Source organism: Tachyglossus aculeatus, chromosome 16, assembly GCF_015852505.1.
Source record: "Tachyglossus aculeatus isolate mTacAcu1 chromosome 16, mTacAcu1.pri, whole genome shotgun sequence".
In the NCBI taxonomy this organism is placed as follows: Eukaryota; Metazoa; Chordata; class Mammalia; order Monotremata; family Tachyglossidae; genus Tachyglossus; species Tachyglossus aculeatus.
Window position 1 is genome coordinate 35,290,824 of NC_052081.1, and position 20,493 is coordinate 35,311,316.

The 20,493-nt window shown below is 39.1% G+C and overlaps 1 protein-coding gene across 2 annotated transcripts in view; it reads right to left on the bottom strand.

The window, feature by feature from the left end:
• Window positions 1-20,493, bottom strand: part of SLK (STE20 like kinase) — a 49,694-nt gene that overhangs the window by 23,860 nt on the left and 5,341 nt on the right. For both annotated transcript variants that reach the window (XM_038758723.1, XM_038758724.1), the window contains exons 2-8: window positions 7,999-8,163; window positions 6,421-6,469; window positions 5,496-5,645; window positions 2,938-3,010; window positions 2,580-2,774; window positions 2,194-2,275; window positions 864-992 (exon numbers count right to left, since the gene is read on the bottom strand). In XM_038758723.1, coding sequence (XP_038614651.1) covers window positions 864-992; window positions 2,194-2,275; window positions 2,580-2,774; window positions 2,938-3,010; window positions 5,496-5,645; window positions 6,421-6,469; window positions 7,999-8,163 — 843 coding nt within the window. The remainder of the gene's footprint in view (window positions 1-863; window positions 993-2,193; window positions 2,276-2,579; window positions 2,775-2,937; window positions 3,011-5,495; window positions 5,646-6,420; window positions 6,470-7,998; window positions 8,164-20,493) is intronic.

Genomic DNA, 20,493 nt, shown 5'->3' on the forward strand with positions numbered 1-20,493 from the left:
TGAACAGGCAACAAGCCCACAGAAGAGGAATTAGAAGTGATTTTCTAGCCAACCAGATGGTCCGATGATTCCTGCTTGAGAGTCTCAACTGGGCTCTGGGCACAAAGCAACAACATATCTTGAAAAACAAAGGTTGCTGCTGCTATCTAGTAGCTAAGAGACTTGGGGAAGGCAGCATCAGAACTCGGCTAGAAAAGTCCCTCTGACCTGAGTATCTTTATTTACCCCAGTGTTTTTAGTACAATACTTGGCACACAGTAAGCACTTAATAAATGCCACAATCATGATTATTGTTATGGGCTCCTCAGCAGTCAACCCCAGGCAGCAAGATGACAATGCTTAGAAATCAATAAACTTTCTGGGCAGTCATTTGATTTCTGTACATAACAATAAAAATAGCTACCTGTAGCAAGATCCAGTATAGTGCCAAACACTCATCTTTATAAAATAAAACAAAACACAGTCAATTCTGCCAAAACATGTTTCCATAGAACGGTATTGCAGAATTAGACAACATTCTCCTGACAACAGGTGCCTGGCTGGATACGGTGCAGTGAGGTGTCAGAAGAAATTGTTTTGGCCCTGGCACAAAGGATGCAGCATGAGTACTACAATATGAGTTTTGTTAAACATGAGGCTCTTCAGGAAAACAATTCCTAAGATTTCAAAAAGATCAACCCTAATTCGGTAATTCATTCAAAGCCACTTTCCCTCACAGCAGGTAGACAAAATTAATTTCCAAAAGTAAAGAGTATGTCTTGAAATGTAAGAGGATCGGGTTGATAAATAATGTGATCAATATTTTTTAAAGCACCCCCCCAACCCCCCACCAAATTAGACATAATTTTCTTTACTAAACTGACCAAGGAATTTTCTGTTTCCTCCTCCTCATCGTCCTCTTTCCCATCTTCAACTTCTTCTGTTACTTCAGCCTTTGCCTCTGCAATCAATTCTCGGATTGGTTTGTTGGAAGAAACGGTAGCAAAGGGATGCTATTTGTAACAAAATAAAAAGTTGCATCAATTGCACCTGAAATTACAAGTTCATTTTAATGCAGCTAAATGAGCACCACATACAGTTGTAAACCTTAACAGGACTGCAACGACAATATTGTTCAATTCTAAATGATAAAATTATCATACATTTCAACAAGTGTAGGTCTTTCCTTAGCACTTCAGCATCTAAACACTCAAGTTCACAAGGCCAGACAATGCCCATAATGCTACTACCCCACCAGCTTTTTCCAACTTTCCACTGACTCCCTGTCATCTCCTGACTTGTTCAAACTTCAGGAAAACAGGGTCCTGCCTAAACTTCTCCGACAATGAGAAGTGTGTTGGATAATTGCTTCGGGAATTTGTAACCCTGTATTTGGCTACATGTAAGCACGAACTTCTTGTCCTGGATGGTATAATAATGGCATTTGTTAAGCGCTTAGCACTGTTCTAAGCACGGGGGGTGGGGGGTGGGGGACAGTTACAAGGTAATCAGGTTGTCCCACATGGGGCTAACAGTCTTAATCTCCATTTTACAGATGAGGTTACTGAGGCACAGAGAAGCTAAGTGACTTGCCCGAAGTCACACAGCAGACAAGTGGCAGAGCCAGAATTAGAACCCGTGACCTCTGACTCTTAAGCCCGTGCTCTTTCCACTGAGCCACGCTGCTTCTCTAACACCTATAACACTGAAATGGGTCCCCTACGGAGAGAGAAGAGTCTTTAGCCCCAGAGATCCTTAAGGAAAGATAACCACCTGTGCTAAATGGCTCAGGAGGCAAACCTGTACAATTTCTCCAGTGCCTTCCACGCCTGCAAACGTATGATTTCTTTTAAGCCTGGCTTCTCTGGACTCCGATCTGTATCTCAGTTCTAATTGACGTACTTATGCTCCCAAGTGGTGCTGAAATTGAGTGCTTCTACAACACACTGTTATTATGAGAATTCACAAATGTAAAGTGGGAAGGTGGCTGAGCAAACAGGCTATAGGCCTTAAGCTGAATCACAGCTCCACAGAGAGCACTGCAAATCTAAAACCCTAAACAAATGTACAGACATCTGTAGCAGAAGAAAACGCTCAGAAACTACAACACGGGCCAGTTTCTTTGTTAGCTTCAGGGTCTAGCCAACATTCTCCTTATGAAAAAAAAAACAAACGAATGGCCAATAGATTTACTGTTCCATCATTTCATCTTACCTGTAGCAACTGAGAAGTATTCCACCTGGCATCCACATTCTTTTCCAAACATCTCTTCAGAAAGTCCTTAAAGTCTGGAGACCTTTAAAAGGAGATAAACTGAGAGGCTTGCTATTCCTTTCATCCATTATGACACACCAATCCCTGAACCAAGCTAAACTGCTTTCTGACTTTCCAAACCCAGCAACATATTTGGAAATAATTATTATTACGATGCAAAATGGTCATCACTGACAGAGATCTACCCTTCTTGGAGGAATTTAAATTTAGGAAAAAAAAATACTTCACCCCAAAATAGTTTTCCGCTCAGTCAGCAAATCCTCCAAACATTAAAACATTCTGAGGAAGTTGTGATTTTTGAAAAACTCCATTTATGCAAGACTTACCATTTTGATGGTTGTGCCAACGTAGGGGGATCAGATTTGGCTATTTTCAGCAGTACTCGCATGGGATTTAACTCATGATGAGGTGGCTCTATCTGAGCCATTTCTATTAAAGTAATGCCCAGGGACCATACATCAGCTTTGTAATCATAGGGCCTGTCTTTAGAAGTCTCACACATTACCACTTCTGGAGCCATCCTAGGAAGAAGATGAATAGAACAAACTTTGAAATACAGGAAAAACTACTCTGACAAAAATTACAAAAAACACGGAGATGATCTCTATGTGACCAAGCTAATGAGCAAAAGCTGATCATTTCATTACTGGCTAAAAGTGTAAAGTCACAAAACTGAGTACATACCAATACGGTGTACCGATAAAAGAATCTCTTCTTTGAATGGTTCTTGTGTTTTTGGCCGATACTCCAAAATCCGCTTGAAACAAATAGCCATACAGAAAGTGTTACTCTTTTTATGACATTCAAGCGTAAGTGTTTTCCACAGCTTAAAAATCAGAACCTTACCATTCTGATGGCTCAGGACCTGGCACGAACTGAATGGTTGAAATGGTTTTAATCCATTTGGGGGAGAGGGAGGGATCGGTCCCTGGACCCAGCTCTGGCTTCCCTAACTCCCCAATAGCCTTGCTAAACAAAGGTGCTTAGTTTCCCTTCCTCCACTTTATGCTTCTGTTTTCCCAAGCAAACAAAATACTGGATGCTTTCAAAAAACAAAATGGAATTTCCTCAGTGGCTAAACTAGAATGGCTCTGGTTCAGCTGCTAGAGAAATCTGTGACCAGCTTTAAAAGTAGAAGCAGCATGACGGAGTGGATAAAGCACGGGTCTCGGAGTCAACAGGTCGGGTGTTCTAATCCCGACTCCACCACTTACCGGTTGTGTGACCCTGGGCAAGTCACTTCACTTCTCTGTGCCTCAGTTAACTCATCTGCAAAATGGGGACTGAGAATGTGAGCCCCACGTGGGACAGGGACTGTGTTCAATCTCCAATTTGCTTGTATCCACCCCAGTGCTTAGTACAGTGCCTGGCACATAATAAGTGCTTCACGAATACACAATTATAATTATTGAAAGTATCCACTCTCTTTCTAAAATCAGGAATGGGATGAGAAACCGAGAGGAGCAGTCAGGACCAGTGAAAGTCTTACAGAGGCACAGAGGAAAACTGAACTAGAATCAAGGTCAGTACTAGTGTCCAAAGCTGAGGTCCAGAGGCCCTGGCATTACAAAATGATCTGAATCAACCAGAAGCCTGGACTGGCATTTATTAAGTAAATTAAGTTCTACCATATCAAGAGAGTCTCCTAAAATGGGGTTATCCAGAAGGTACTGAACAAAAATGGAACATTTTCTCCCCACATCATCTAAATCACATCTTAAACCAAATCTTAGCACCTCTATCATTTTGCTACTCTAGGAATCTGCCCAGCAGATTCTATTCAAAATTCTAAGGAAAAAGTAATTCCAGCATTATTTCTCATGCACAAAGTTCAAAGCTGAACACAATGCAACTCATGCATTTAAATCAGCAAAGATGAGCATTTTTGCCTGCATTTTATATTTTTTATATATATATATATCAAAGCAGCATTTACTATGATCTATCATACATTTTCCTAACAGTTTTGTGAAGCCCTAATAGTTGGACCAGAAAGGGGAGGGAAAGAAAGTCATACGTCTTTCGCATTACACTACAGTAAGTGACATTGTGAATTCAATATTTATGACTGTTTCCATTGTGAACCACAGTGGGTGGGGCTGTCTATCAACTCTGTTATACTGTACTCTCCCAAGTGCTTAGTACAGTGCTCTGCACATGGTAAGCACTTAATAAATATGACTGATACCTAAATTTTCTGATACTGATTCAGGAAATTTAAATGACTACCTTCATCTACACAGACCGGAGATATTCAAGACCCATAGAGGTATGACATCTCTGAGAGGTAGGCAATAGCAGAAATATCATCCTAACTTTGATAATATTTGGAGAAACTTACCCCAGTAAGTGACCTCTCCAAGCTTCTAACAACTGGGGGGAGAACTGTTCTGTTGACTTCTGTAATTTATCTTTATTGTTGAAATTGTATGACCTCTGAACTTTGTTACTAGAAGTCCTTAGTGTATGACATCATTTCCTGACTTTTTTGAAATACTTCATTTATATATTCAGGTTATTTATACCATTAGGGGGCTCTTGATAACCTTTTAATGCTCTTGACCATACAAAAAAGATTTTTTAAAAAATCCCTTCATATTCCTTATTGTTGTGTCTAGTTCTTCCTCATCTGCCTCTACTCAATCAAGCTACCCTTTGTTATATTTCCTTCACCTAGAAACAACAATTGCCTTAGGTTGTCAAAAGAAATCTTGTTGTTCTTTGCCTGGTAACTGTAGAATAGAAATAGAGAGTGTCAGGCTTTCCATACCTCAACTCAAAAAAAAAAAAAAAAATTCACCTAAGAAGGTTGGGGCAAATCAGTCCAGACAGTGGCCATGGGAAGGGCAGAACTTCTGCCGCCAAAAAAATTCTTGCAGAAAAAACATTAACCATCAGTTACTTATTTTCAAATAATTTAAAATGAAAAGAGAATTTTGATTCCTTATTTTACATCTGATTTTCTGAATGAATCCTAGATTGACAATGGGGCACAGGTGAAATATCACCGACAGTGTTCACTGAAACCATGCATGTCTACTTGTAGATAAATGCCTACAAAATGGGAGCTACTGTTACTCAAAAACTGAAATTCATATTATTCTCAAGTTTAAGAGAGCTAAAATTGTATATTTATAAAATTGGAAAAAAAATCATTATATAGAAAAGAGCTAACTACTAAATATACCTCATTAGGGGAAAAAACAGTTCATAAAATAATTTCAAACAGGTTGAATCCTTACCCAATTTAATGTCTCCTTCCAATGTAAAAAGAATGTTGCCTGCTTTTAAATCTCTATGAATGATTTTGCTTTCATGCAAGTAGCTTAATGCTTCTAAAGTCTGTTTGCAGACTACTTGGATTTGTGATTCTGTCAATGGCCTCTCAAGTTCTAGAAGAGGAAAAATAAGAAAAACGTTTGAATATTTTTATGAATTAAATTTCCAGACTGCAACACCTATTTTATTATCTGCCGCGCCGATGCCTTACAAACATGCAGAAATGATTTTAAAACAGCCTTTTAAAACTCAAAGGTCAAATGGGAAATAAGGAGGACACAATCTCACTGCTAAAATACACCCTATGCAGGACCCCCACAAAACGTTTGTCACAGGACGCAACGTGGCCTAATTATTATTACGATGGCATTTGTTAAGCGCTTACTATGTGCAAAGCACTGTTCTAAGTGCTGGACACTGTTCTAAGCGCTGGATAGAAAGAGCACAAGCCTGGAAGTCAGAGAACCTGGGTTCCAATCCCAGTTCCACCATTTGTTTGTTGTGTGACCCTAGAATGCACTTTGTACTTCAGTGTCCTCATCTGAAAAATGGGGATTTAAGACTATGAGTCCCATGTAGGACAACAGACTGTGTCTAACCTGATTAGTTTGTATCTATCCCAGTGCTGAGTTCCGTGCTTGGCACGTAGGAAGTGCTTAAATGCCATAAGTAATAATAATAAAACACATTTCAACAAAAAGTATGACCAGCAAGTCCTAAGTAATTTGCAGACCTAATGTGCATTCCTTGTAAATACTTTCAACCTGCCATTATGTGAGTTCTGTGAAGTCCTGACCATTAAGTGATACTAAAATCCTGTTATCTTTTAAATTCATTTAGATCAGTAAGTGCAGCAATTTTGACAAACCAGCAGAATCAGACATTTACCTAACATTACAGCATCTACTGCTCCACCGGCACAGAACTCAATCAGAATCTGTAGGAAATAAAACAGCAGAGTCTGAGGTTATATTGAAGGACTTAGGAACAGTAACAGGAAAGCGCACAGTACTTACCAAAAGCAGCAAAACTGAAAAGAAACTACTAAAAATCATGAAGCACACCTAAATGTTTGCCAAATAATTTTAGTCATGATTCCATATAAAGAGTTTCTATTAAACCAGCCTTATTAAAAGAACATCTCCTCCAAGAGCTCTTCCCCAACTAAGCCCTCAATTCCTCTTCCCCCCACTCCATTGTCACCCTTGCAGTTGCGTTTATACCTTTTATTCATCCCCTCCTCAATCTTACAGCGTTTATGTACATATCTGTAATTAATTAACTTTAATGTCTGTCTCCTATTCTAAACTGCAAGCTCACTGTGGGCAGGGAACATGTTTACCAACACTGTTATATTGTACTCTCCCAAATGCTTAGTAAAGTGCTCTACACATAGTAAGCAATCAATAAATGCAACTGATTGAATAAATGCCCAAGAGATGCTGAGTCCTTATTAGTAACAATTAAAAAACATTTAGCCTAAAATACTGAACTGAATGGGAACTTTCCAAAGTCAATCAAAATCCCATGACTTTAAACACAACATATTATATACTTGTCTGTGTTTTTATTCAGTCAATCTTGCCAAAAAAGAGATATGAGTCCACTCCTCCAAATTTAGACAGGAAACAAATCATTACTCTTTATTTCTGAAATAAATTAGGCAGTCAAAATTATACTTGATATTCCTAATACATATTTCACACTATTTCACTATGGAACGGGATTCTCTGACCCATTCCAGTTATTACTTTAGTTCGGTCACATCTATGGTAAAGCAAAGCAGCTATTCAACACTGCCTTCAAGTTTTAAAAGATTTAAGGCAGGAAATGGAGAACAATCCTTTGTACATTGTTAAGGAAATTAAGGAAAGTTAAAAATAACTATTCCAATGAAAGTTGAATCACACACAATTAACACGCTGCATATATTTTGGGATTTGCGAATGGCCACAGAAATTTTAGCTCCTGACTGACTCATTTTATTCATTCATTCATTAAATCACATTTATTGAGGGCTTACTGTGTGCAGAGCACTGTACTAAGTGCTTGGAAAGTACAATTTGGCAACAGATAGAGACAATCGCTACCCAACAAATTGGCAGTGAACCTTAAGAGGCTTTTAAACTTACCAATTACAAACTCATACTCCCAAATATGACCATTTTTTCCTCTATCACTCAAACCAGTTTCACAAGAGAGGAAATAACAATATGGAAACTGAACTGGGCAGGGCCACATTTTAGGAAGGAAAATGTCAGCGAATCAAGTCCAAATTAAGGCACGTTTTCATCAAATAAGAAATTAGTTCAGAAAACAAAAAACAACCCTGAAAGTATACAGTCTAGATATGATTTCTTTACATCAACTTTTGACTTGCAAAAGAGCTAAAATAGACCAAGTTCTTGTACCATGCAACATTCAATAACTCATTAAATAATACATTATAAACAATGGAAAACTTACCCAAAGATTGTTTTCATAATAGAAAGCATCTAAAAGTTTGACTATATTTGGATGATCACAAGATGCCAAAATATCTATCTCTACCATGTAATCTTCAAGTTCTTCTTCAGATTTAGTGTCAATCACCTTTGCAGCAGCTAGAACGTTTGTCTCTTTATTCTGGGCCTGAAAATAAGTGCAGAATAACAAAAGGTGGGTCCATCAAATTTTATCAGTAGTATTTGCAGAGTGTATTATTTTTAAAGTGAACATATACTAAATAAAAGTGAGAAACTTAGTTCTCCAAAATCGAGTAGCCGCCCTCCTTCCGCCCCACGGCCTACCCCAAGATCAGATCACTTCCTTCTGAAAAATACTCAGTCCAGAGACATGATCTGATGGTTACCGACTTAAGAGAAATACGAAAATCACCTACAAATTAGCTATTTCATGAGGGATTTGAATTCACAGATCAGTCCATAATGCGTTGCTAGAGACATAAGCTAAGGTTGTTGGCTAATACATCCCTCACCGTTAGGTTGGATTTTTTCTTTCTTTTTTTTTTTTTTTGGTCCTTGTTAACCACTCATGTGCCAGGCCCTGTACTAAGTGCTGAGGCAGATACAGGATAACCAGGTTGGACACAGCCCATGTCCCACACGGGGCTCACAGTCTTAATCCCCATTTTACAGATGAGGTAACTGAGGCACAGAGAGCGAAGTGACTTGCCCGAGGTCACACGGCAGACAAGTGGCTGAGCTGGGATTCGAACACAGGTCCTCTGACTCCCAAACCTGTGTTCTTTCCACCAGGTCATGAGGGCAAGCATCACACTGTTCCCCAAAATATCCCATACCCACTAGAGGCAGAATACTGGCCAGAACAGACTGCTGTTTTGATTTACAACTCGATCAACCTTTTTATACTGTACTCTCCCAAATGCTTAGTACAGTGCTTTGCACAAAGTGCCAAATAAATATGATTTATTTATTATTTCTGATGATTATTTATTTACTTTCCCCAGTGGTTGCCCACCCACTTCTGCATCAAAAAACTCCTCATCATTGGCTTTAAAGCACCCCATCATCTTGCCCCCTCCTACCTCACCTGGCTACTCTCCTATTCCAACTCAGCCTGTACGCTTCATTCTTCTAATGCTAACCTTCTCACTGTACCTCTATCTCGCCGCCCATCTCTCAGCCACATCCCACCTCTGGCCTGGAATGCCCTTCCTCCTCACATCAGACAGATAAGTGCTTTCTCCCATTCATTCAATCGTATTTATTGAGCGTTTTTTATTGTGTCCATGAAGGCACATCTCCTCTGAGAATCCTTCCCTAAGCCCTCCTCTCCTCTTCTCCTCCTCCCTTCTGTGCCGCTCTTACTTGCTCCTTCGTTCATCCTCCCTTCCATCCCCACAGAACAAATGTATATATCTGTGATTCACTTATTTAATCTATTTAGATTACTGTCTGTCTCCCCCTCTAGACCCGAAAACTCATTTTGGGCAGGAATGTGCCTGTTTGTCGCTATACTGAACTCTCCCTAGCTCTGAGTATAGTGCTTTGCACACAGTAAGCGCTCAAATATGATTGAATAAGTGAATGATTGATGGCTTAATATAGCATTTAGCAGAAATAGATTCATCCCTTAATTTGAGAGTATGATAAATGGATAAGTACCAGAAGGTATAATACGTGTGAACTGTAATTTGGGAAAATGGCGTAGTGCATTTTCAGTTACCTATAGACTTCAAGGTTTGAATATGATCGTTTTTCATCACAGAATGTTTTACAGTAAGGAAAAAGAACAAAGCTAAACAATTTTAAATAAATAATAGCAGCCCACGGATACACAGAGGCTTTTATCTCAGTTGTTTGGACTGGTTTCATATTTTGCAGGATATATGAAAGCCAAGCCTTCCGGTTTCTATTGCTCTATTGTAAACAATAACAACACTGTGGTGCTTATAAATTAAACATGAAAGATTAAATGGGCATTTAATTGCATAGTAAAAACAAGACTAGTCATGTTACATTTAAAATAGATTTAAAATTTTATTTTCAAAATTAGATTTTACTCCAGGAAGTTTACTAAAATAAAAACATTTTTAAACCAGTCAGAGTGTAAACTTGAATATATCTTTACTGGATACGGTAAAAAAAAAATTTTAAAAAGGCTCGGATAATGCTGCATCCCAGCTGAAAAGGGGGAGTCAACTGTCACGGATATACCGGTATGGCATTCTATAATAAAGAAGCAGCTCATTTTGGGCAGAAGCTTCATGAAGATCAAAAAACAGGAAGGCAAAGGCAAAAAGAGTCAAAGAACAGCAAACATCAAACACGGCAGCTCGATGAGTGGTTTTTATTGAGCACTTACTACATGCAGAGCTAGCTTAACTAACCACTTGGGAGAGTACAGGACAAGAGTTAGCAGACATGTTCCCTGCCCGCAACAAACTTACAGTCTAGGGAGGCTAAATGGGACAATCTTTTTGTGTGCTTATTCAATCTAGGCCTGTGGGTTTCCCAGTGGCCCCTTCAGCCACACGTGCCTAAGTGAATTTCATTTTCGGTGGGGTCTTCTTCATGTACGTACAAAAAACAACTACATAAATATGCCCTGAACATGAATAAGGCAAAGATTAGAAAATTTAGCAACTTATTTCAAGTGTGTCAAATTTTCTTTTTAAAAGGAACGTTGCGGGCTCGGGGTCATAGCTGAAAAAAAAAATCCATGAGTAAGATACAAAAAAAAGTAAGAGCAAGTTAATAAGGAGACAAAAAGCTGAGATAGATTAAAGACTACTTTAATACCTAGGACAGCAAGCTAAATTTGGATACCCATGGCATGTGGTCCAAGCCCCAGGACAAGAAAATGATTTCCCACGCAACAGGACAAGAAAGTTATTTCCCATACAACATTTTGAATTTCCTGAAGAGTCTTTGAAATACCCAAAAGAGAAAAGTCTGTAAGAATAAATTGGGAAGGAAAAAATAAACTTACACATATGATTTTCCAAAATAATTATCTACTTGGAAATACAGCGGCACACATGGGTTTTGTAGTCGAAACATTCAGACACGTTAGGCTTTCTGAAGCGCAGGCTACATTCTTGACAACACCCACACTGAAAAAACGTCCCATTATAGTAGATGCTCTTTGACCGCGGCCACAGGCACCCAAACGTTTCTTTCGATATCACGTCAACCGACCCAGAAACAGAAGTTATCAGAAGAACGTTCAAGTTCTTAGCAACCTTTTTTCCGAGACACACAATGCAAACAGACATTATAGTAAACTGACGGTACAGTATTATCTGTAGAAAGCCCTGTCTACTCAGCTTAGTGTACACTGCATAAAGTCTTCAGGCTTTTTTATGTTTTTTATGTGATGCCAATTTGTACTTCCCAAGCGCTTAGTACAGTGCTCTGCACATAGTAAGCACTCAATAAATACGATTGATTGATTGATTGATTTAAGGACATTTCAGTAACATAAGCAAGCTCGCTGAAGGCAGGAGCTGTGTGCCTACAATTCTCCTAAACACTTAGGACAGAGCTCTAGCGTGCAATAAGCACTGGAGGAATGCCACTGATTGAGTGGCTGGCCGAGGTATGGCTTAATTATGATCTGGGATAAGTTTTGCAGCAAGAACAATAGATCGATGATTTTGAATGCTTACTGTGTACACAGAACTGAACTAGGCACGTGGGAGAATATAAAACAACAGAATTCGTAGACATATCCCGGCCCACAAGGATGGTCTCAGGTTAAACTCTTAAGGAAAATCCTGCATAAGCCAGGACCGCGGGTCCAAAACTTAAGGACTGTGACAAGAAGGGTCAAAATCAAACCCAGCTGGCTTTAAAGACAAAGTCAGAAACTGTCCACAGGCTCAACAGCACACTTTAAAACTACGGCACTGGAGTCAGGCCTTCCTAAAGTGGGGTCTGGGACCACCACAGTTCTTATTTGTTGGTTTCCTTTGTTCTCACTTGGACCCAAGCAGTCTCCGGTACTATGGTCCAGGACTTCACCAGATCCAAGGAGGGACCAGGTTGAGAATGGAGTTTACAGTCCCTGCAGGGTGCATCCGGAGCAAATAAACAGCATCATTCCTCATACTGATTCTTGCATCTAACACACAGGGCACTCTTAATAAATGCTCTTGAAGGCACAGTAGAGGACAAACTAAAAAAAAACCCTGAAAGTAAAACCAGTGAGGAGGAAGCAGAGGAGTGAAAAAGTATCATTAGAAAACATGATAAAGAAAGAAGGAATACTCAACTGAATAGGATGGAGTACGAAAGATTAAAAAGGGCATAAGATGTTGCCTTAGACTGAGTTGACCACGAAATATCCTCAGAGAAACTTGAAAGAGATATTGAAAGAATTACGAGTTTGAGAGCGGAAGGAGGAGAGCGACAGTCTGAGAGAGGGAGTGCAGAATTGGGTAAGAAGTGTGAAACAGAAAACATTTAAAGACTGATGACTCTAGTACCAAGGGAAGTGCTGAGAACATCAATGAATTGAGCATATCCAAGGTCACAAAGGTGTTGGCTTTACAATCTAGAGCAATAACTTCAAAGTGTTGATATTGCTGCATCACTCTCGACAGGAAGTCTTGGGAAATATGTTCATTGTAGAGCATATTACTTCATTCAGCCCTCCATTATCTTTGCTCAAGGACTGTGGGAAGAGCTGAGTGATCAAGACTCTTTCTTTTGTTTTGGGTTTTTTTAAAAAACAGCTTGTGTAGGGGTGGAGAAAGGAAGAGGGGGGCCCAGCCTTTCGGTGTCACTTAAAATAAGTATTCAGAGTCAACTGATAATACCTCCCTTGGAAATCAAACCAAGCAATCCTTCACAATGTAGCCCAACGTTTGAAAAGCTAATAATGAAACAAAGCATTCGGGCAGGAAGATGTGAGCAATGTGTACTGTTTGGTGGGAAGGAAAGAATACCCTCCCTTTTCCTACTCTTTTAGGTTCCTCAACTGCCAACCCAATCAGTCAGCTATTGCCTAAAGCTGCACCCTTGGGAGGAGGACTTCTGACAGCTCACTCTTTCCTGCTAACGAGGGGGAAACGGTCTAAGGGCTGGGACAGATAGGAGGACATCAGATCGGACGCAGGCTCTTAGCTCGGTCAACATACTGACGAGCGTGAGAAAATTATGCCACTATTACAAAGCATCATTCCAACCAGGCTCTTCACCCAACTATTTGTGGACCTCACCTCCTCTACTCTCTACCACTACTCTCCCCACCCTCAAAGCCTTATTGAAGGCATATCTTCTCCTTGAGGCCTTCCCTGATTAAGTCCTCATTTCTTCTTTTCCTACTCCCTTCTGCATTGCCCAGCCTCACAGCACTTACGTACATACCCATAATTTATTTATATTAATGTCTGTCTCCTCCTCTAGACTGTACGCTTGCTGTGGGCAAGGAATGCATCTGTTATATTGTTGTTGTACTCTCCCAAGTGCTTAGTTCAGTGTCCTGAACACAATAAGAGGTCAGTAAATACAATCGATGATTCTCTTTTTCCCCTAAATAGTTCTTGATCCATCTCCCCAGCTGGAATGGGCTTGCAGATTTTGGTACGGATTTATGGTTACAATAAGCACTTCTCTCCTACTGTAGCAAGTCACCTCAGCCCATTCCCTATTAGGTCCTACAGAGATTCAGCAAATCAATCAACGGTATTAAGTGCTTACTGTATGCAATCAGTGGAAAGTATTCTTCCTTGACAAGCTTACTGTGTGCAGAGTACAATACAATCAAGTTAGTAGACACGATCGCTGCCCACAAGAAGCTTATAGTCTGGAGAGGGAGACTGACGTTAAAATAAATTACAGAAGGGGTATGTACACAAGTGCTGAGGGCCTGGGAGTTGGGTGAATAACAAGTGCTTAAGGAGTACAGATCCAAGTGTACAAGTGACACAGAAAGGAGGGTAAATAGGGTAAAAGAGCAGTTATTCAGGGTAGCTTAGTAAAGGTAGGCTTCTTGGAGGAGATGGGATTTTTGGATAGATAATAATATGGGGAGAGTAGTCTACCAGATATGAAGGAAAAGCGAGTTCAAGCCCAGATGGAGGACATGAGTTAAGGGTCAATTGGGGTACAATAAGAAGGTTGGCATTACAGTGAAATATGCAGGTTGGGAAGTAGTGGATGATAAGCAAGGCTAAGTAGGAGGGGGAGAACTGACTGAATACCTTAAAGCTGATGGTAAGGAATTTCTGTTTAGTGTGGAAGTAGATGGGCAACCACTGGAGGTTTGTGAGAAGTGGGGTGGCATGGACTAAACAGGCTTTTTTAGGAAAAATGACCCGGGCAGCAGACTGCAACCTGGATGGGAGGGGGAGAGACTTGAGGCAGGGAGGTCATGAAGAGGCTGATGCAGTAATCAGGAAGGTTATGACGAGTGATTGGACCAGTGATGTACCAGTTTGGTTGGCGAGGCAGAGACGGATTCTAGAGCTACTGTTAAGGCAGACCTGACAGAATTTGATGACAGACCGAAAATATAGGTTGAATGAGAGAGATGAGTCACGAGTAATGCCAAGGCTTGTGAGAGAGGGAGGATGGTGGCATCTTCAGTAAGCTCTAGACTGAAAGATAGTTGTGGGCAGGGAACGTGCCTACCAACTCTGATATACACTCTACTCTCCCAGTATACTGCACACAGTATGTGCTTGATAAATATGACTGATTAATTGATTGGTTGATTCAGTGACAGGAATGTCGGGGGGGGGGGGAGAGAGTTTGAATGGGAAAATGAGGTGTCGGCAAGATAGTCTTGATACAGAGATCCTGAAGAAAGGAGGAGATACGAGACTGTGACTAAGGAAAGAGGTCATTGGAGAGGTGGATAGTAGGTGAAGCTGTGGGAGCAGATGGAGAATAGGAGGAGACCCAGGGCAGGGCTGAGCCTGGAGCCTCCACTGAGTTTATGTGTGTGGCAGCGGGTTTGGGAGGTGGGGGGCCAGAGGGAGCAGCCCGAGAGATAGAACCACCATATTTTCCACCTTTATACTGCTCTAGCAAGACTTACCAGAACACTTTTAACATTATAGACAGCGCTTAGTAATAATAATAATACTAATAATGATGGTATTTATTAAGCGCTTACTATGTGCAAAGCACTGTTCTAAGCGCTGGGGTGGTTACAAGGTGATCAGGTTGTCCCACGGGGGGCTCACAGTCTTAACCCCCATTTTTCAGATGAGGCAACTGAGGCACAGAGAAGTTGAGTGACTTGCCCACAGTCACACAGCTGACAGTTGGCGGAGCCGGGATCTGAACCCCTGACCTCTGACTCCAAAGCCCAGGCTCTTTCCACTGAGCCACGCTGCTTGTCACTGTTAGTATAGGATACCACAACCCAGTAAAGTCACATGTCCTGCTTTATTTAATTTACCTGGATCAAATTGTAAAGCAATATTACATCCAAATGGTAGCTGTATGGTTCTAATCCACAGATAGTGAATGTCAGAACTGGAGAGAAACCGTAATGCAAAACCATATTAGGGCAGCTTGCAAAGTTAAACTATTTTTTCAAACAAATCAAATTGATAAGCTTATGATGCATTAATCACCCGATTTACAAATGTCTAACTGAAAACCAAAAATCTAGAAGGCCTAGTTAATACAATCCAGAAGCAGTTAAGCATATGTATGTTATGGGCAGGGAATGTAGCTGCTTATTCTGTTGTACTGTACTCTCCCAAATGCTTAGTGGAGTGTTCTGCACATGGTAAGTGCTCAATGAACACCACTGATTGATTACTATATTACTTAATGGTATTCTGAACCAAGTAGTCAAACTGAGGCTACAAAAATGACCTACCCCCAAAATAAAAATAAAATAAAAAATAAAAACATCGGATAAACAGAACTGTGTACGCAACCACCTACGGAAGTGCAATTTATGTTATCTGCATTCTCAACTGAATTAGCCTCAGTTCCATCCAATAGTTCAAATAACTCCATTTGTAAAATAATGAAAGAAAAGCTTCTTGGTCTATGTATACTGACATTTAGGCTAAAAGTACCTCTCAATAGAACTATTCAATAATCGTCATTAATGCATAATTTTCAAAAATATGATTTATAAATGCCCTGTGACCTCTGGGTTGTTCCAATCCATCATGTAAAAATAAATCTGTGGCACAATTAAATAAATCTTAACAGTAAATATTTCTAATGCAACGTTCTGAAAGAATGCTTAAAAAAGGCATTTACAAAAAAGTTTCACATAACTTATGATGTTCAAAACAAGAGCAATGAAAGGAACTGTAAATCCTTATGAAATTTGAATACTTCCTAATTCCAGAGAGCTACTCTTGAGGGTTTCAATATTTTAGCACTAATTTCCCAAACTATGAGCCACCATGCTGAGTAATATATATACATATGATATATATTCCCCTTACATATACAGGTTACTCACAGAATTCTAATAGTGATTGCTACACAAAAACCAGGACTGTAAAGTGTTTTTAAAAAAATAGGAACATGAAATAACTTATACTGTGTCTAGTTCATTTACTTTTCGTTCTGGCTGAGAGGGTGGGTAAATATTTAGGAAAAATGACTCACTGACTTTAGGTCCCATTCTTCATAATTCAGAGAGAACCATACCTTTCTATTAATATTTTGCTTTGAATTTTAAGAACTTAGAAGTTCTTTCATCCCAGAAAGAACACATACAAAATAATTGTTTTGAAATGATGACGAGTTTTAAACAATAATTTTTTACATGGCCCAGTAATTAAGGGAAATCATACTTATTTTTATACATGATGATGGTGTTTTATCAGCCTGGCCATTTTTTTCTTTTTCCAATTCAAACTTCTATAGAAATGATTTTATGAAAATATTCTCGCTTTTCCCGATTCTCCTCTTAATTACTTTTTTACGTTTTTCCCCAAGGTTTTTGTAAACCACTATCATCAGTCAGTTTCATTCATTTTTCTTTCAACCCTACAAATGCTAGTTGGTCTTATTAATAACTGGAAGGTGATTTGGATCACTGACTTTTTCGACTTAAGTGTTAAAAAAAGGAATGCCAAACCAGAGAAAAAGGCTAATGCGCTAACCTTCCAACTCAAAACGGTTTATACCATTGGGGTACACTTGGTAGAAGCCACCACTTGTGTCCACTCCCAAAGGGTAAGAAACAGTAGATTAAACGACTATTTACCTTAATACTGTACTTAGTATATTCCACGTGGAAGGGCTTATTATTAAACCATTCTTAGAACTGGTAAATAATTGCATTTAAGTGTAAGACAAGCTTTGTGGCTACCAACTCTCCAACCACTTGGACGCAGTAAACACTCAATAAATGCTACTGATTGACTGATTATTAACAAGTGTTATTCCCAGCCCTTCCGCACACTCATTGGGTGAACCTAGGAAAAAGTATTTTACACCTCTGTCACATTTTTATACCTGTAAAAAATGTTAATGCTTGTCACCTAACTACCTTACAAGAATACTCCAACCATTAAATAAACCCTGTTTGCTGAGCCCCCTGAAAGTTAACTAATTACCGCTAATGGACCTTGAATCACTGAATAAACACCTGGTTAAATTCCTCCATTCATAAAAGCTTACTTTTATTTCTACCACAGTTTGAAAGGCATGTTAATTCAAATACACAGAGTTGTGAAGAGCAAAGATAAGATAAGGTACACCAGAACTTAGTGGTTGATCCTAGTTTTTGTCACCTTTGTCCCCTAGAATTTGAAGAGTTGAACGTAAATTACTCAAAAAATAAGGGAAAACCTTTTCCCACTTATATTTACAGTGCTCTGCACACAATAAGCGCTCAATACGACTGAATGAATGAATTCATTCACATTCCTATAATTTTGCATGTCTCAGATTTTTGAAGTTGGAGACAAAGTTATTTCTATAAAAAAAAAATTATGTTTACTCTGCCAAGTCAGAATGGAAGCCTGTATTTTACCAGTATTTTAGAATTTCTGGTTTTTAGATTCTATACTTAGGTTGACGCCACAAATGTAGTACATTGTGTTTTGTTCTGTTTTTGATTCACGTAATTAAAAGGGAAACTCTAGACATGGAATACTGAATCGGAAATAGTTTTACCCAAATTTAAAAAAAATTATAATTAGGCTGTAAGAGTTCAGCTTTTCTTCAAATAGGTCATAAAAGTCTTACACATTAAGACTGTTTATGATGAATGATTTTCTCCAAAGACAGACACTCTCAGGAAGCACAGATTTTTAAGGACAGCTTTAGGGTTTAAATGATGAGGATGTTTTAGTTCCACCATGCAACTAAAAATAAGTAACCATTATTATTTCAGGAAACTTTCACACAGTAATGTTTCATGAAGCGCTTCAGTCGGTAAAAAAATTTCCTTTCTTCCCTAGAGTTTAAGAAACAACTTGTGATTTTTTTCAAGAGATGACCTAGTCCTTTATTATAACTAAAACCTGCACCAGGAACATAAAGTACAAAGGAATAATTTTTGGAAGTTAAAATGCCTCAATAATTCCAAATACATTGTTTTTAATGACACTATAAATGCTAATTATATTGTACTTTCCCAAGTCCTTAGTACAGTGATCTGAACACACTGGTTGACTGAATGCTACAAATCCAACCTATAATCCACCATAAATAATTAGCTTTCAGGCTTATATTATGGAAGCTTCATAAGGCAGAATATACCCCATCAATATAAAAACACCTAGCACTCCATCAACTTAAATAGAAGTGGACATAAGAAGGAAGTGGAGCTTTATCTTATCTTGACTTGATTTGTCCCTTTTTCAGTTGCTATTTTAAAAAGCTGCAAGGAGATGGAAAATAACAGTTCACCAAGCTTCACTGAGGCTTCTGAAATTGCTACGGTGGCCTCTACTGAAATCTTTATTATTTCCTAACCTACTGTAATGCTCCACAGTAAATTAGAGATACCTCAAATGTCTAGTGATTTAAAAATAACCTGGGAGGGAATCATCTCTTTCCCAACCTTCTCTAGGCAAAACACATGACAGCTGTGAAGAAAGAAATCATGTCTCAAACTACAAGATGAGCTATGCAACATTGTTCAATTAAAATAATGACCCAAATCATGCAAACGGCATTCAAAAATCCTGCTTTCATCTGCAAAAAAATTTAGCTATCAGAGAAAAACAGCTAGAGAAATACAGGATTTTATCTTGATTCCGTTGGTGCAATTGTTAAATGTACTGTAGTATAAACACAAAAATCTCCCATTTGACTTAAAAAAAATTAAAAGAAAATATTTTCAAATTGTGATTTTGCAAAACTGATTTTCTAAATCTTTTTTTTCTTTCCATGTGGCATTACAAGTGCATTTCTATAGGCTTGGATACTGCTCGGAAAATCTGACTAGTCAGTGCAAAAATATAATATTGTACACTAAATGTTTATAATGTGAGAAAACTGTGAACCACAAGCCTGACAATCTTTCTAGCCACTAGTGTAAGTGAAGACTGTTAAGAAAGATGCCGATTCAATACTTCCTTTAAACATGAATTTCTTCATTTATGCCTACCAGTTTATTTAGGGTTGGAAAAATTGACTCGCTTTGGAATTCTACATACTCAACTCTGTTTCCTGACATGGCTGAAATGAAGCAAACACAAATTTCATTAGAAGCAACGTGGCTTAGTAGATAGAGCATAAGCTGGGGAGTCAGAAGGACCTGGGTTTGAATTCCACTTCTGCCACCTGTCTGCTCTGTGACCTTGGGCAAGTAGCTTAACTTCTCTGGGCTTCAATTACCTCATCTGTAAAATGGGGATTAAGACTGCAGGCCCCATGTGGAAGAGCGGCTGTGTCCAACCTGATCAGCTTGTATCTACCCCAGCATTTAGAACAGCGCTTGACACTTTGTAATAATAATAATAGTGGCATTTGATAATTAAGGCATTCGTTAAGCACTTGTTATGTGCACTATACCGTACTAAGCACTGGGGTGGATACAAGCAAAACGGGTTAGCCTTAGTCCCTGTCCCGCACAGTCTTAAACCCCATTTTATAAATGAGGTAACTGAGGCACAGAGAACTGAAGTGACTTGCCCAAGGTCAGACAGTACACAAGTGGTGGAGGCAGGATTAGAACCCATGACCCTCTGACTCCCAGGACCTTGCTCTATCCACTACGCTACGCGTTTAATAAACATCATTATTATCATTATTACTATTACAGAAGACTGAGTTCTAAACTCTGTATTAGCAAACGCTCTTCCACTTATTTCAGGATAAACCCCCCCCCCCCCCCCCGATTAACAGATTAAGTTAAATTCCATTCACTACTGGGCAAATTTATTTAAAATTCTCGCACATGAAGTATTGACTTCTTCAAAACTGTAAACTATCTAGCTAAACTGAACACTATCGATGACGCTGAAACACACTATGTTTTAATTTCACCGAGACCAAAGCGTTAATAGCCTGTATTCTAAATTTCCTGAATTTCATAAAACAAAATGGCTCA